Source organism: Crassostrea angulata, chromosome 1 (genome assembly GCF_025612915.1).
Source record: "Crassostrea angulata isolate pt1a10 chromosome 1, ASM2561291v2, whole genome shotgun sequence".
In the NCBI taxonomy this organism is placed as follows: Eukaryota; Metazoa; Mollusca; class Bivalvia; order Ostreida; family Ostreidae; genus Magallana; species Magallana angulata.
Genome location: NC_069111.1, coordinates 14,837,755 through 14,856,479, shown reverse-complemented (window position 1 = coordinate 14,856,479; position 18,725 = coordinate 14,837,755). Strand labels below are relative to the sequence as shown.

The window sequence follows — 18,725 nt, the reverse complement described above, 5'->3', positions numbered from 1 at the left end:
CATGATTTCTTCATCTTCATACATATAAGTACATGTGTACTTTACTAATTAACAATTCTTAATTGTCAATAAGTCCATAACTAGTCATGACACATGTATCAACGATCGAGGGTGGGTTTAATATCGTACAGCCTTTGAAAGGAAAGATAACTTTCATAGAAGTTGGTACATAAGTAAAAGAAGAGAGATCTGAGTTGTCTTCTATAATCATACACGTACATAAGATACGGTTATTTCTGAGTTAACCGTAAGGAAGTTTAAAAATTATTGCTAATCCGATCCTAATCATTTTGTACTTTGGGTTCTTAGATAAATATTTATGGTCTGATTATACTTGAAAATCCATCGATTAATCGCATTTTGTTAAATCGTAAATCTAAACCCCTCTCTCTCTCTCTCTCTCTCTCTCTCTCTCTCTCTCTCTCTCTCTCCGTCCGTCTTTATATTGAAAATATATCTAAACTACCTACTAAGGCTGTTAAAAATTTTTACGAAATTTAATTTACATTTTTTCCATTTTACACGTATTACCGTATGTGGTTAGTCAATGATGGCTCGTTTTGCAGAATAAAAGCGATGAATATGATATTCGATCCGTACATTCTGTGTTTGGCCACATATAAGATCAATATAATGCATTTGTACACCGCAATTAAAGATCGGTGTACACAAAGTATATTCTATAGTTAATCACTGGGGGCTTTCGTGAATTCAAGCATATTGATCTTTGCTTATTCACTTGATAGAAATTATGTATTTAAGTCTAGATGCAATATGGTTTTATGAAACATTTAAATCTACATGTTTATATTAGATTACCGAGTATCAGCTATAAAAATTAGACCCAGCTCTACGGATGATTAATTCGATCTACATCAAAGCGAATCATTCAGTTGGAACGTAATCAATTTTAAGAAAGACCACAACACGCATTTAAGTTATCCCGAATAGGAGGGTATTTGTGTCGAAAAGGATTACAAAAGGTCGAGTACACAATACCTTCGTAAACGCACACTTGGCAGAAAATCTCCGAGACCCAGTGATCGGCGATCAAGTGTGAAAAAAGCATAATATCAATACAATACACGGGCCTCCGTCCCAGAGGAGAAGGAACAGAAATCGGGCAACGATCGGCTTGAAGATCTCAAGGCCCCAACGGAACTCGGCATAGCTGAAACACTTTATAGGTGCTGTGAAGGCGAATACTGCTCAATCGAACGGGATTTTTTTTTTATCACTGGAGATATATTTCATGTGCTCATTATCAGTTCCCCTCGATCTTGCGTGCGCCGAACGCGCTATCAAGTTACAGCGCATCCTAAGCAAGTGTGGCTCGACAGGCGCGTGCAGTTGTATGGCGGAGGTGTAGGATAGAGAGAAGAAGAGGAGGAAAGAGAGACAAACCCTCTGCTAACCTTTCCTGTGTTTCCATTATGGCCAAAACATAATGAGAGGTTGGATTAACTGATGGGAGTTTTGCTGCTATGCCGTCAAATTTCTTTATTCTTGCCTTATTATTGATTCTTTCGTGTTGTGTGGCTGTGTATGGCCAGGACGACTTGACAGGTATGTGGTGTGAACGCTCAAAATGCATTTGTATAATGAGGTCGAATAGTGCCATTCATGCACATGAATAACGCAGTGCCACGTTCAAATCTCTGTCCCATTCCTGGTAGAACCAAAAAGTTCCACACTGTTTTGCAAACACAGTATACCCTCTCCCTCTAGGTAGTGTGCAACTATTTATAACCATCTTTCTTGAACATGTTTTGGGGTTGTAGACATAATTGCATTGAAAGTTTTTTCCTGTTTACGTCGTTTAATAAATGTGACTAACTTTACTACAATTCTCTTTGAGTGCGTACGAGCCCTGTGTTTTGTTTACCTCACGGTTAAGCTTTAAGTGTATTCGGAAATCCCTTTAAAAGTCTTGTCTCATTAGAGAGGAATTCTTTAAATTTTTCCATTTCAATTTCTTACCCACTATTAACATGTGCTAAATCTAATATTCATCCCTATGGCGGATAACATGCAAATTGTTTTATTTCCTATAAGACATAAGATATGGTAGAATGCGTATTCCAATTTTCCTATTAAGCAATTCAATCAAGACCCGTGAATTAATACCTCAATACATATTAATTTGCACTGGAGTGTACATAATACGAAGTGGTTTCTGGGCACAAATTTTCGTTTCCCGCCTAAATTGACATGTATATATACTGTAGGCATCTGTTTTGGATGCTATTACAGCTCATCCCATCGATCTTATTGGATGTATTTTTAGCCCGTAGTCTAAGGTATTGTAATCGTTAGAGGATAAAGATGAGCGGGCTCATCCTCCGCTAATTCTGTTATCTTCGTTAGGTCTGCTATGAATTACTTAATCGTGTTCGAATAGAACTCTCGCGGGGCCAGTTATCATTGTCGGCGTTTGTATATTTTTTGGGTTGTTTTTCATTGCTTTTTCGTGTCCCATTCTGATAATGCTTTATATTTTAATACCGAAAAGGGTAAAATTTTGTTTAGTTTGGGTTTTATTGAATTAAGATGAATGTACGATTCGTTCGATTATTTATTCGACTGATTCAGCAAGAGGAACAATGTACAATTACGGTGAATAAGAAATTATTAGTCTTAGGTATGAATTAACAAAAACGCCAATACATGTATTATACCAAACCTTCCGATGCCTTTTAATGATAGAGAGCCGTTTTGGCCTAGATGCGGAATGGGAATTTTTTCCCCATACAAATTCACATGAAATCTAGAACTAGTTCATTTATCTTTACAACTGACTTATCGAACAATTGATCAAAAACTGGTATAACATTAAACGCGTAACACCATTGTTCCAGATGTACATTGTTTGTATAGCCTTTAAACAGTTTTTTAAAAAAGGACTAACGTCATCAAAGCAGGTGTCTCTATAAAATCATTACAGTCTGTTTGTTACTCATTGATTGGGGGCTCCCGAATTGTGTGTAGACAATATGAGAACCACTGTGTAAGAATAGTCCTTCCACCTCCCAATTCTCATCAGGGTTATTACAGTATAGATACTTATAGAGCCAATTCTCCAGCAAGGGATTTATTTTCTGTCAATAGGGATGTGCCGTCAGACTGATCTCTTGTTATCAATTATGGATGAAGGATCTTCCATCTACTGCGTCCACGAGTTGCATGCAGCTAACATGAAATGAAGACGTTTGCTAATAAACTTCGGGTAATTCATGAGAAAAGTTAAAGATCAATCACGGACCAAAGAAGGAAATCATTAATCTTTGGGTAAAATATTCCACTTCCCTCTGTAAATCGAACCAGCAGTTCACAATTAAGGCTGTTCGGTGCTTGGGTGATTCCAAAGACACGATTGACCCCTCGCAGGTCCGTAGATGTAATTTTTTGATGGTCAAGAAGGAGGCATGGGTTGATGGACGTAGGCAAACCTAGTTCACGGACAGTAGATAAGCGTATTGATTCTTTCCGACCTCCTGAACAAGCAGGGATCTTTCTTAAGATGGTTCTGTCGTCTTAAAAATGATTAACCATGTTTTGACGAGGGGCTTGACGGTCTTTTTTTCTCTTTTTGATGTCCTTAAGGAGCTGAAATTATCATGGAAAAGAAGTCCTAATTGAATTATTTGTTATTCTAGTCGACTAAGTTGCACTTCAGCAATATGGCTATTGATAAAAAATGTATGCAAAACCCTAGTTGTGGACCTGTTTTGGGATTTTCAGGAGACTTGATGCTTAACTAATTACCTACCATATCTTCATTTAAAATTTGTATATGATTTTAGCAACAAACTCTAGTATTTAGTGAAGAAAAAAATCCAAATATTTTAGGTTTAAAATTTGAAAATCGTAATCTATACGGCGCTCTTCGTTTCAAGGACATGGTGGCCACTACCACGCCGCGGCCCTCCAACGGTCTTGGTTTATGTCCATTATATCTTCTGTTGTAGGTTTACTTAAGGAATAAGGAATCATTTTTTGAGTGTTGTGAGGTGATAATTTTGGTCGGGGCGTGGTCAAATCCAATCAAGCCCGAATTAAGGGCTTTAGGGTTGATTTGACCTTGCTCCGACCGAAATTATCACCTCATAATATTCAAAGAATGATTCCTTAATATTACTTATATTTATATTATTTCCATTTTGTACACTATAAAACAATATTTTAAACCCACTATTTTTTCGTAAAGCATATGCTATGTATTATTACGCGATGCAACCTATACCATTTTACGGTTATACTATAAAACACGCCCATTTTGTGTCGTTCATCTTTTTGGAATTATTGGGCTATATGCTTCAAAATTGATTCGTAATATTATCAAGGAAAAAGACAGTTGAAAATGTAAATATTGTAGAAAAAAAACCAATGTATCTATTTACGCACTATATTATTTATAATATCGAATACTAGTATATAAATCGCTGATTAACTATGAATAGTTAATACATGTACTATATAGTTATTCAGATCTAACAATAGCATACTTTTATAGAAAAATTCCCAAGAAAAAAAATGATTGGAAGAGGGAAAAGGATAAAAATTTAAAGAACTTTCTTCTTACAAAAAACTGTTCATAAACCATTGTTGAATATTTAAATGATGAAAAATAGTAACTGAATAAGGATTAAACAGCAATTTATTTGACCTCCTCGTGCCCTTAAGAAATAAAATAACTATTGAAATACTTACACAAAGAGTTATCAGACCATAAATACATGAGTCCACGACTCCACGTAGTGAAAGAATGCGTTGAAATAAATAGTGAAACAAAGTTTTAAGCTGAAGTCGACTTTACATTTTCTTTCTAACATTCGTATTTTCTGTCACCTGTGTGAGGTATGTAATTTACTTTTGGGAAGTTGCAGGTGTTATGTCATTATCCATTTTAAAGAATATAGGAGAGAAGGATGGAAAACAAACAGGAAACTTGTATAGTTCAGTCGTCGAACCAAAGACCCAGTAAAACGTTACAATTACTACAACTGTATATACTGAGCAAAACGTCTTCATATGTAGTGCATACACATTACAGCACGTGAAGAGCAAACAAGGTTACTGTTACCACCCTGACCAAAGAACGAGCACCTGGAATTAAACATTTTATAAATGACAATCAGACAGCGTTACAATATTTTGTTGTCTAATATTCAACCAGAATTTAACGAGGTTTAATGTGTTACACTTACGTTTACTTTGTCTGTGAAATTGTAACTACATTCCCAAAGCGTATGTGGGATTATCGTGTTTGTTTTTCCAGTAACAATTTCTCTCCTAGTTTTGAATTTTCGAAAGTCAATTGCAAACTAAATCTTGTTTATTGAGTCTCTGTCGTGATCCCTAGAATATATAAAGAAAACACATTGGGTTTTGATTACTTTTTATTTGATATCAAAATGACTTCTCGGCGGGCTTGTCATTGAGGTCTCCTTTCTATTTGCTCTGCGTAGTGGAATCAAAAACTGTGTCCTCCCATGTCACCTCCGTGATCTTATACATTTAAATTGACATTATTCAACTAAACCTAAACTTTATTAGGACGGACGAAAGCTAATTCGACAATTTATAAAGCAAATATCGTACAGTTCTTACCAAAAAAAAAAAAAAAAAGATAGAAAAAATTCCAAAGCCCACCAGAAAAAAGCAAGCCAAGCAAACAGCCACCCCAACATCGAAATCTCACAAACAGTAACCCTCCCAACCATACCCCACCTTGAAAACATATACAATAAACAATCGAACTTTAAATTCTAATATCAATCGAATCATTTCCCATCGATTCCAATGTGCAATGTATGGAATTTGTTACATATTTAAACTTCTTTTTTCCCCTACAGTTCCCATACGATGTTATATGTGCATATCAAGGTTAGATAAAAACGACACGTGTAACGATCCAGTCGACAGCAGAACCAACAACTTCCTCAAGGACGAGGAGTGCCACAAGGGAGTCTGCGTCAAATGGACTCGATATATCAACGGTGAGTACAATTAAAACTCATATAACTTGGACCTGGCCCATCCGTCATCAACATTTTAAAATCGCTCAAATCATTTATCAACTTAAATCCTTTTAAAGGGAAGGGCATAAATTTGAGGTCAATACTCAGACTTGAGGCTGAGTATTGACTCGACTCCACTCGCTCAACTCATTCATTAATTTAATCCTTTAAAGAAAGTGCATAACTTTGATGTCAATACTCAGACTTGAGGCTGAGTATTGACTCGACTCAACTCATTTGTCAATTTTAATCCTTTAAAGAAAGTGCATAACTTTGAAGTCAGTACTTAGACTTGAGGCTGACTATTGACTCGAGGCCTAGGAAAGTTTGTGGCGGTGGGGCCTGGCCTGCATGGACTCGGATATCTTTCATGATCATAACTTAAATGTAGAGTCGGAGATTCAAATGGAAGGGATATGGGAATGGTTATTAGTAAAATTGAATAACGCAGGAAGGGTTATTGAAAAATCAAATTATGTAGATTCTTAGTGTCAATTTTACGAGATATTGGTAAAAAAGGATTAATTGAAGTTGATATGAAAAGTCTTATTTATTGACTGAATTTCACTGATCGTGAATTTATCAAATAATATTATGTATGAAATAATCAAAATCTAGAAACCTGGCATCAAATGGACTAGGCATTTTAATTTTCAGAACAAAATATTGAGCAAGAAGAAAAAATCGAATCTTAGAGAAGACGTTATCTGGTCTCAATACTGTACATGTTTATCAAGATTCAAATTTCAAATCAGGAGGTCAGCAGTAAATAAATTCGAAATATCAGAGGTGTGTTCAAATGGATTGTACCTTTATAATGGTATTTCAGCAGTCGGTACAATAAAATTCAATATACATATACTTTAGTATGAAAAGCCATTGGGAACCCCCACGTCATGTTCTATATATTCGTTGTAATTCAAGCTTAGGCGGCCATGTTTGAGAGTGTTAGCGTCTATAGACTCGATTTCATTCATTAGGCTACATGCTTACGTACATGTATATGCCAATGATGAATACAGAATAAATCAAGTTATGTAGTAGAGTCCTACAGGACCACGGGATCTTAATAACTGGGTATTTAATGATACTGTATGCAATAGTATATGCTTAGAGTTACGCGGACTCAGTGCTTACATGTACATGTGTATATATATACATGTAGTTACAACTGCTTCGGATAATGGACTAAATGAGTGATAGTCTTATAGTTATCGATATCAATTTTCTCATATATCTTTGTAATGCATAAACTTAGGGCAACCATGCATAGTACCAATTCAAGTAAACGTATAACTAATAATGTCGCATCATATAAATAATAAAATGTTTCCGATGTTGTTCATACAGTTAAGATGGTTGCGAACTTTGTCAAAAAATACACATAAACCCGCAGTTTACCTAATTCTTTCTGCACAGATCGCAACAGTATAACCACATAGAAAGAATTTGAATTTTACTGTTTATATCTGTTTTGAATCCCTTTCGAATTATTCATTCTTTGTACAAAATGTGTAAAAATACCTATGACATGTACTAGTATCAACCAGATCGTTATGTAGACGGAAGAGCCAAGAAGAGTTGACCTTTAACATTTCTTCCTTATATGGAAGTTATATCCATATTAGGACAGCACCCTCTGATTTCCATGTTTTCATTGCTTGCTGTGCTAAGTATCGATTATTTACTAAAATAATTCATCAAAATATAGAATAAGCCAGTACATAAAACCAGATGTTGGCAATAATCATTATGTAAATATACATTTAAAGATAAAATACAAGTAACATATTTTGATGGCAACCATGTGTTAAGTAGTTTTAAAAAGTAGTTCAAGTTTTGTGAACACATATTCATACACGGTTAAATTGTTTTAGATTCCCGAATCAGAACAATTTGAAAGCTATATATGTTAATCAAAATGCTCAGTGGATGTTAATAATACATCTAATGAGCACGGTTATCTCTGCATATTCTAGAATTTTGATATCTGAACTGCCTGTTTTATACAGAAAAGTTGAGCCATATCAAATTTGACCATTGCGCAAACAAATGAACGAAATACACAGAATATCAATAACATTTATGATATACAAATGTACATGTATTAGTAAAGGTTATTCGAGGAAAATGTACTTATGTTCATTAAATATTTAAACCAACAGACAAATATAATGGACGGGGAAAGTCTCATTTACTTTAAAAACGTTAATATGCATAAATGTCAAAGTATATCACAAAGATGTATCAGCCCTCATTGGGATGAAAGCGATGATATTTCGACATATCGATACATCGAATATCTTGATTTTCATACGTGTACATGCAGTTGCCAATTTCTTAATTTGATTTCAATCCATGTTTAATACAAGACCCCCAACGCATTTTTTTAAAATCTTATTTCTTTCTTTTTTCTAAAGGTAATCCTAAAGGGCCGAGGGTGGGGGAACCAAATGTGGCGATTGCTTTGCTTTGTAGCATATTAGAAATTCCAGAAATCTGGCAAATCTAAGATATCTGTGGATCAACAATACGATTAGTTCAATTTTTTCACTACGCGGGTTATTTCAACCATCCTTACACTTGTATCAAATCATAAATAAGAGAAAAGTGTGGATCGGCTATCTTAAATTTATTTTTAAAATAGTGTTAAAGGGGTACCTATGCCCTTAGTGTCTTTGCTTTCAAAATTGCACATATATTTCAGGTGGGAAAGATGAGGATCAATAGTCATTTAATTTTGACTGGTGATTTGTACATACATACACACTTGAATTTCAATCTATTCATCATCTCGATGCATCAGAAATAACTATTATTTTGACACCTGATAAAAAGTAACTGACTTTTGTTGGAAGGCTTCACGCAATGTTTACCTTTGAAAATTTTTTTTCAGTGATTTTGGTTGTATTATGCTAGGTTTATTTAATAAACATTTCGTACCAACTATGACAATGTTTAAAATACAGCATACATGAAGAAATAAAAAAGACATGTACGTATGCATATAAGAACTTTAAAGGGATTTGGACACGATTTTAGGTCAAAATTTTTATTTTTTATATATAAAATGGTTTACTTGCAAATTTTGAATGGTTGACCAAAATTTGAATGTTAGAATTTAAGTTATAAAGGAGATACAGAGGTAAGAACTCGTTGTTATGTAAACAAAACTCGAGTCTTATATTTGTTTACAAATAATGTAAAGTATGTAATTTCATTTCTTCTTTAACATAAGAACCCGTGGGAAATATGGCAAACCTATTCAACGTGTTTATAAAATATATTATCAATAGCAGAAGCAATATTTGATTGAAACTTATACCAATAAAACACATAAAATTATGTAAACAATAACAAGGCTCGAGCTTTGTTTACAAAACAAAGAATTCCAAAATCTGTATCTTGCTTATAACTCAATATCTGACTTTCAAATTTTAAAAAAGCATTAAAAATATCCATATAATCCATTCTAAACATTAAAAATGGAAAAATAAAATTTAAAATTTTGAGCTCAAATCGTGTCCAAGTGCCTTTAAAGGGTTAAAAATCTAAGTGCAATGCCATCGAGGTCATTAGATGTACGCAAGGGAATACAACAATCTTTAATATCAATGAATTGTACATTTTGGCAATCAACTGAAGCTCTTGCCAAGTCTATCATTTTCTTTCTATTTTCTCATAATTCTCGCGGGGCAAAAGTCAATTTTGTCTTGCAAATGTGTCTTCATTTCTTTAATTTCAGCATGATGCATTTTCCTGCTAAAACACTTCATTGCTCCTTAACAATGAGGAATATTTGAAATTGTTCCAAAATTTTGTGTTAGTATAGCCGTTCTATTGCGATTGCTTGGAACTAGAAGGTTTTGCGCGCTTTGTCTTTAGGGACCAAGAACTCGAACACTTAACAATGGATTTCAGAACATTGCATATTGTATGTTCTATATCTATATGAATGCTAGTATATTCCCCAGTGTTAATGATTAAATTGGATCCAGATGCAGACTTAGCAGTAGCCTTTGATATTACATGTTTACACAAGAACCCATGCATACTGAGGAAGCAGTAAAATAAACAAAACAAACTTAGAAGATGCATATGGCTACATGTATACGTATGTAGCTTAAATTCGTGCAAATTATTTGCGTACTATCTTAGATAACACGACTCTTCTCTTTGTTGAAAAAGGAAGAAATAAAACCATTTGCTTTTGTTATTGGTATTACAAAACGCACATACATTATATGCACTAAATGTATCAAACTCTTCAGACCATTTGCAATGATTTGATAGATCAACTACCATTGCACTTACCGACAATGTTTTGCATTTTGGTGCTTTGGAAATCGGCGCACATGAAATATAGATAGTTAAGTCGAGTGCACAATATGCATGTGAACGTGTAAGCCTGGGTGGGTGCATCAAGCTTTGACTAATTTATAATTCATGCTTCTTGCTGGACAAAGTCTTATAATATGGAATTGCGGCTAATAATGAATTCTATAGATATAGATTTTTGTGTCCTGACCCCAGCTTATTCACACGGTTGCTTCACATCTTTTTTTTATCTTCATATCATTTTTATCAACTTAATTCAGTATAAGTCAAGGGTACTATTTCTACATTTCGTAGTACACATTTTGATGTATATGCATGTAACAGGTTTAAAAACTGTTTACTGTATATAGCCTATTGTCTAACAATTTACTTTTTTATGCTTACAGGGAAATTGTACCTCGAGAGAACATGCTCAGCCAAAATGGACATGAACATTATGTTGATAGATGGCGTGTGTCGAACCGAGAGCTTCGGGAACGGATACCTTTGTATGTGCGGACGTAACTTGTGCAACTCCGGCTTTTCTCGACTCAGATTAACTCAGTCACATGTGGTTTCCCTTATCCTATGTCTGCTGCTCACATTTTTCTGGTTACCATGGAGACAGTGACGCCACTTGCGTGTGTGTGTTTGGCAGAGAGGTTTAGACGAAAATTAAGAGTCCCCTGACACTGTTTAGGATCTCTGTATCATGGACGGCCTTGTTGCGTTTTCTTGGTTTACCCTATCAATGATTCATGGCTGGAAAATTAATACACGCTATTAATTATACGCCATATGTTCAATCAACGAATAATGCCAAACCATTTTGTTAATAAGATGGGTTTTGTTACTATGTCGCGTCCCCAATGACCGCTGGAACGAAAAAAAGTCATCATTTCTATACGGGCCTTCGGAACTCGAGAAACTTGATTTCTCTCAAAATTATCATGGATGCGATATTTTCCTTCAAATTTTTATAGTTTGGACAAAATTCTGTAACTAACAAGTGAATATGGAGTCGTGTGATTGTCCATTTCGTACACAAGTTTAACACTTTTGTGCATCTGTTACCATGGTTATTCGTGAGCAAGCTCCACTAGGCAGTAGTTTTCTTACCATTATCGAGTCTAGTGACTATACATAGAGCACATTAGCTCTGTTCCATTTATAATGACTATGCAATCAAGAATTGTGATCTGATCGTTGTCTGTTCATGTGAATGATTTGGTTTTTCCTTTCAAAAGATTTGCTCCTTGTTGATCGAGTAATTTTGATTTATGACTTTTTTCTTCAAATTTTTGGGCTATACATCGATGAGGGATCTGCGTTTGTTTGTTTTTTGTTTTTTTTTTATTATTTTAAGTTTGTGTTTACAATTTTTCGAAATTTTTTATAATCCTGTTGCAAGTATTAATTACCATGGTGTGTGTTAAAAATGGAAAAGTCACGAGTTCTTTTAAGATCATCTAGAAACACCGACATACATTTCAATAAATTTGGGTACTCCCATTAGTAATTAAGGAGATATCTCATTACAGAGTATATACATGTATGTGTATTTCTTTTCCTAATTGATGAAAAGTCGGAATCAAGGTTAACAACTCTTAATTGGAACTACAGAAATTAAAAGATTTGTGCAAATCGATACATTTTAGCTAGATACCAACGAAAAGGCTTTTAATTAATTTTTACGAGTTCTTCACGCAGTGTGTTATTTAGTTGTTAGTTGCTGTGAACACTTTTTGATGGAATATAAGATGGAAAATAAGATGGTATTTATAGATGACATCCACCATCACACATAATACGTTGTACTGAGCTTAGTATATTAAACTATACTAGTATGTTAAATTAGATAACAATAGTCACAGTGGGTGTGCGCTTGATCTAGATCTAAGGGAAATACTACATACTATGTATGACAAGGAAAATAAAATTCAGTTTAGAAGGAAAAATTGAATTTCATCCGTGTCATGGTGTCTTTGGATTTTTTTTTAATTTTGAGTGAACTTGTTTTAAGAATTGGGGTGACGAATATTGAAAGTATTTAAATTTCGTATTATTTGTTAAGTGCTGGATACTAGTATTATACAGGATGTGTGTCAAAATGGGGTTTATAGGAATATATATATATCGAGGAATATTATTGAATTGTGTGCACTCTATCCTTTCCTTAGAGACAACACAATTTTTTTTTAAATATTAAAAGTTGTTATACTGTACACCTACATGTAGCTGCGAAAAAATAGCATTGTGATATGTAAAGAAGTACAACTGTACAAAGCTTGTTATCTTTGTAATGTACACAGTATTGTGTGACTCATATTGAAACTACCGTTGTCACACACGATCTGTGTAACAAGCATGTTTATATACATAGAGTCTTTTTACAACAAGTATGGAATGTTATATAATTGATTATTTATAGCATGCTAAGCCAAATGTTTAGAAGAAATCCACGAATGTCTATATTGTGCATACGATTTTATTTCCGAACCACACCTATTTATATTCGTGTATATGTTTAAGAAGTGTCTGCACGGTTTGACGATGTTTGAGTTTATATAATATACAATGTACTCGGTACCAAGCGTCAAAATCCACTTTTTTCTCACTTGTTATTGAGTAGATAATGGTGTCATTTCCTTATTGATAAATTTGGGGAATTTAGGGTGATATTGATTTCTTGTGCCGTGATGCTTATTTTGGCATTTAACGAACGTGTGTTTTACTTCAAAGCTCCTCATATTTATCAATAAGTAAAAGGAGACCGGGATTCACATTTGTTGATTATTTGTCTTCCGATATTTGATAGAATTCCAGATTTTTTTTCATGTGTTAACATTTCATTCATAATAAAATTTCACCTAATACACTTTACAAATGGTCTCTTTATTATTGCAAGAGCGATAACTCTGATAGAACCGATTTTTGAAAATCGTTTATGAGAGAGAGAGAGAGAGAGAGAGAGAGAGAGAGAGAGAGAGAGAGAGAGAGAGAGAGAGAGAGAGAGAGGAGTATGTATAAATATGACATTCCAATATGTACTTAGTGATAGACACGCATTTCAAATGTGTTCAATAAACGTACGCGTATTGTTTGTGTTTCATGAATGTTTACATATATTTTTTCGATCTATAAAATGACACAATTTTAAAACAAGCTTGCCAAAATGAATATCATACAATCAAATGATTATGGTATGCATGTATGTAATGGCAATAGTTCGATAAAGAACGTTAACACCTGTGTACCGCCTACATTTTACATCCAAATATTTCAAAATTTCTGTCAGACAAAGTTCTACTAAATCTACTAAAAAGTATAATCAATTCCTAATTTATTTACATTGAAATAGCATTTGTTGTAAAATAATTATTTTTTTAAACGAAAGTTTTGTGCGAGAAAAGGGGGGGGGGCTAAAAAATTTCTTCATCAAAATCGGTCTCTTTGCGTGAGGAAAATGTTATTTATCGACCGATATGTGCATAAAAACTTAAAATCACATGCACGTTAGATATTAAAGTAAATTTTCATTTTAATTCATATTTTTTATTTTATTTTTTATTGAAACGTTAGACAGCAAAATGCTTTTAATGGAATTCATTTTAGTCTGTAGACGTACATGTATATCAGTTGTACCTTTGATCCTTAGGGAGAGAACTAAAATTGGCATAGCCTGATGTCCAATCTTATTATGTATTTATTTGCATAATAAAATATTTGTTAAATAAATAAGTCTGTAGACATATGCCCCCCCCCTCCACCCCCCCCCCCCCCCGTGAAACAACAAACCCTTTGGTATGAATATGCTAAATAACAGTATATAAACCCCTCAAAAGGAATTTCTGTTTCACGGGTGGGGAGGGGTGATTCTGTAATGCGCTAGTTTCTATTACATGAAATGAGCTATTTTAACCCAAAATACAATTGAAAGTAATCTCTCTTTGTTTGACCAAATCATTTAAATGTAATATGAAATATACGTAAATGTTTACATTATTTAAAAAAAATAAATTTTATTATAATCAAAAAATGACTTTAAGTTAGGCGGCTAGACAATAATATCGTTCACAGTTCTTCTATATATTTTATGCTACATGTGTGCTGTAGAATTGTCAACTTAAATGGGTAACTACACTATTTATTTTTTAGGACATCAGTTTATATCGCAGATAAATGTTATGTACACCGAGCTAATGCCGTTCGCCTGTATGTACATGTGTACACATGCAACAACCATCACAGTGGGCTACAAGATTGACACGTACATTTACAGGTGTGTGTCACAGGTGAATCCGAAAGAACACCGTTGGTCATCCTAACAATGTCACGGTTGACGATCTTAGAGGATTCTTGACAAGTGCATGCAATTAATCATAGATTTGTGAGATTTTTACGGTTACCATTTTTACACCCAAGATTTTTTATTGCAGAAAAAATTCCAAAGGGCGTTTTGATAGATACATGTACAAAAATTACAAGTATATATTAGATATATCATTAACAGTGTGTCACTGTACACAAGTATCTAGTAGTTATCAACTAAAATGTAAAGCCTTTAATCAAAAGTAGCAGGGACGTATAAACTAGTATATACATGTATATATATACGTCCCCTGAAAGTAGCATATGGAATAATTCGTAAAAATTTCTTGTACAGTGTACTTTGCATTTGCTTATATATTTCTTAATATATATATACTTTCCAATTTTATTTGCATTGTATAGATCTTTTTCTTGTTCATTTCATGGCCATAATTGTAAAAATCGTATATATGGCCAAAGTCTTATTGTTATAAACATTACTAGGAATCAGTCAAAACCATGCATTTTTTTCATTTAAAATAAATGACTTCATCATAATTCATAAATATATGGACTCATTTCTTATTCTTTTAATCTAATCAATAAAAATATGCTTTAAAAACCCAAGACATGTTTTCCGGAGTTATTTGTATTTAACGTGATTGGTTCTGTGTTTTGTAATTTCCTGTGCCGTGTGCAAATTCATTTTCAAGTTCCGGTTATTACCAGTGTGGTTCGCACGTCTGTGAATAGGAGAAAGGTATTGGTAGATGAATGAATAAGTTTCTATGTTGAGAAAAACTTTATGTCTTTGAATTCATAACACACGTAAAATTCTTCAGGAGTTCTCTAATATGTAAACGGTGTGACCGTTGGACCGAGCGCAGATTTAACACAGTGCAGTTTGATTTTTGTAGAACAAAATGTATTTGAAACGCACACAATAGGATCCGCCTGCATGGTTGCCTACTCAAATCATTAGCCTAAGTTAAACTAAATGTCGCGTGCCCAGTCTACATTGTGACGTCTTATTTCAGACGTAAACCGTACCCGTTTTGTCTTCGGAATTAGCCGAAGAGAGTTGCGTTATTCCAAACTTTTTTTAAAATTTCTTCTTTCATTGTTTATCAATTTAATTCTTATAACTGCCTCGGTAATAAAATTGAATACTTGATTCGGTATCTAAGAGATCAGTTTCTTGATGTTAATGTTTTTATTTTCCATCTGATAATTTGATAAGACATACATAGAACTAGTCGTGTTTCTAGATTGAAGCACTGTTGAAACTTATCTGGTGTCATTTTTTATTTCTTTTAATTCAAATTACCTTCTATTGAAACACTGGAACATTTAAATCGAGGAAGGGGCAATAAAAATCGATAAGTACCAGTCAATCAATGATCGAACTAACTTTTTAAAAACAAAATGGCTGCCAATATGGCGGCGCCCAGGGCTGGAAGAAATTTTTTTTGGCCTTAGTACCCCTGATTCAACTTTCATTTTTCACTGATTTTCTTATATATACGTGTTACCATTAATCCTCGCTTCGCGAGGAGGGCTTCGCCCGCCTCTCGCTGCGCTCGGTATAACGTTAATGCATGAAAAAAAAAACGGCTAAACATATATATTAGACCAATAGCCATGGGAATTTCACTATCTGTTTACTTTCTCAGGTTTCTGAGTGAGAAATGATATTCTACATGTAAATTCATAATTTACATTATACAACTAACTACATATAACAATCATGTGAACGGGGTTCCTGTCTGTTAGATTATGCACTCGGGTCTGTGGGAATAGTTGTAAACGGAGGTATCAATATGTCCCGGTACATAGAATTACCGAATATGTCCCTGATATGTATTGTGGTTGAGTAGTGATAGTAATGTGTTCAGGTTTAAAAATTGATGTCACTGACACCCGCTTTTGCAGGTTCAGCAATTTGTAGTTAGCTGAATTTTCGATACAACTACCTGGACAATTTAATTAATTACGATGTATTAACAAGTATAACTTTAATGTATGAAAACATTGAAAAGAATTCAAGAGCAGGCAATTAATATACATTCTCTCCTCGTTTAATGGTACACTAGTCATTGCTTTTTTAACAAAATATAGAAATATATTTTGAGCAGCTGGAGATTGGATCTATTATGATTCTCAGTGGGTCATGACTATTCAATGTCATTTTTTACTGGTATATCAAGTAAGACATGCCAGCACTTATTAGATTTTAGTTTAACTTCATCTTGCATATACATGTAGCTATATATGTACTGGGTATATATGAATCGGATTATTGATGTAGTTATGTATACATTAGTTTCTTTTACATTGGTTATAGAGTTGTCTTTCGAGATGGCCAGGGGACAACAGAAAATTCAGTCTCAACAGAAGAATGCTGAAAAGGCGGCCAAGCTAAAGAAAGCTCAGAGTCATGATCAAAAGAAAGCAGCCCAAGCAGCCCTGACATATAAATGCACTGTTTGTATGGTAAACACTTTCTCTATCCCTGTGTAGCTGATTTAAGGAATCTAGAGGCTTGCATGAGGTTAAAGTGGTTAGCAAACCTTATGTGAGCTTTCTGAGCTATCCTCTCTCCTTAATCTATAACAAGAATATGAAATAGATATTGCACACTAACTACCCTTTTGATATACCAAATTGCACTAAATTTTATTGCAATGTAAAGGAATTGGAAATTTTTCATTTAAAAAAAGAGTAAATTAACTACTAATATATATTGGCATGAAAGTCATCTTGACACAAGATATTTTTAATTATGTATATAATTTACAATAGCGAAGCTTATAATAAGGCCACAATAATACACTGACCTCACAGTTTGATATTTATCACAACATTCAGATATTATTCTAAAAAGCAAGTTAAAATATGCAACTGATAGTACATTTAATACTGCCATTTTGATGTTTACAGTCACAGATGCCTGACCCCAAGACATATAAGCAGCATTTTGAGAGCAAACATCCCAAGAGTCCTCTACCTGACTGTCTAAAAGACGCATAAAACATCTAGAAGAGGCAAGTCCCTAGTAGGAGTTTAATAATATGTGTGTTTCCTATTTCATTAAATTTTAAAGTAGGGTAGGAAGGTCAGTTTTTTTTTGTTTTTTTTTAAAATGAGCTTTTAAGTTCTCCCCTTTCCTAGCATATGATTTTTCTATACATTAAAAATTGTATGTTACAGGTGGAGGAATTGTGGTTATTGGCAACTGTTACAGAATTAAAGCTTTCTTAAAATAATCTAAGTTTATTTTGTATGTATACAAAGATTTTATTTTCATGTAAATAGAACAATATAAATATGACAGCGACAATAGATTTACAGTGTGTAATACCCATCACCACAACGTACTGACATAACAGTACATGTAGGTGTTGAATTCAGAAACAGAGAAAATTCTGGCTGATCAGACGATAGCCTTAAAATTAAATCTTTTCAATAAGTTTTTAAAAAAATGAATACATAGGTAATGGTTTAAAACTGATTTTAATAATTTTATTTGCAATTGAACTGCAGCATTTTAATTATATTTATGATGTGAAAGATTGTAAGGCCTATTCAAAGACTTACGATGTCCGCATCTCCACACACAGAAAAAAAAATTTGCCTCTGTCTTTATCATGTACATCTTTATATTAATTTATAACACATCCCTCCCTGAGAAAATATTTACTGCATTGATAATTTAGCTAAAATACCCCAGGATAACTTTTATCCATGCTGTCAAACTGCACTTAGAAATCTTTACAACGTTTTGATAAGTGGTTTATATTGAGTTGTTAAAAACGTTTCTTCAACTCTGATTTGTAAAGACTCTATTGTTTGGTAATCTGGATTTGGAATAAAAAGTGTTTGGGTCAGCGCATAAAAAAAATAGGGTAGGTCGCAGAGTTCTTGAAATCTTTCGGTCCTGTCGGCAAGACCGATAAAAATAACCAAGGACCGATTACTTGAGGTTGCCTGTCAGTCCAAATGACCGGTAGATATCATATGGACAGAGTAACTTGCGAAAATATAACTAATTTTCATACTCACTGAGGAGATCCGAAC

At 33.7% G+C, this 18,725-nt stretch overlaps 1 protein-coding gene across 1 annotated transcript; it reads left to right on the top strand.

Moving 5' to 3' along the window:
* The first annotated feature begins 917 nt into the window (after positions 1-917).
* Positions 918-13,218, top strand: LOC128187454 (protein quiver-like). Its single transcript, XM_052857896.1, has 3 exons — positions 918-1,566; positions 5,856-5,999; positions 10,745-13,218. Exons 1-3 carry the CDS (start codon positions 1,485-1,487, stop codon positions 10,966-10,968), a joined length of 450 nt encoding a protein of 149 aa, XP_052713856.1. The 5' UTR covers positions 918-1,484; the 3' UTR covers positions 10,969-13,218.
* Positions 13,219-18,725: the final 5,507 nt, after the last annotated feature.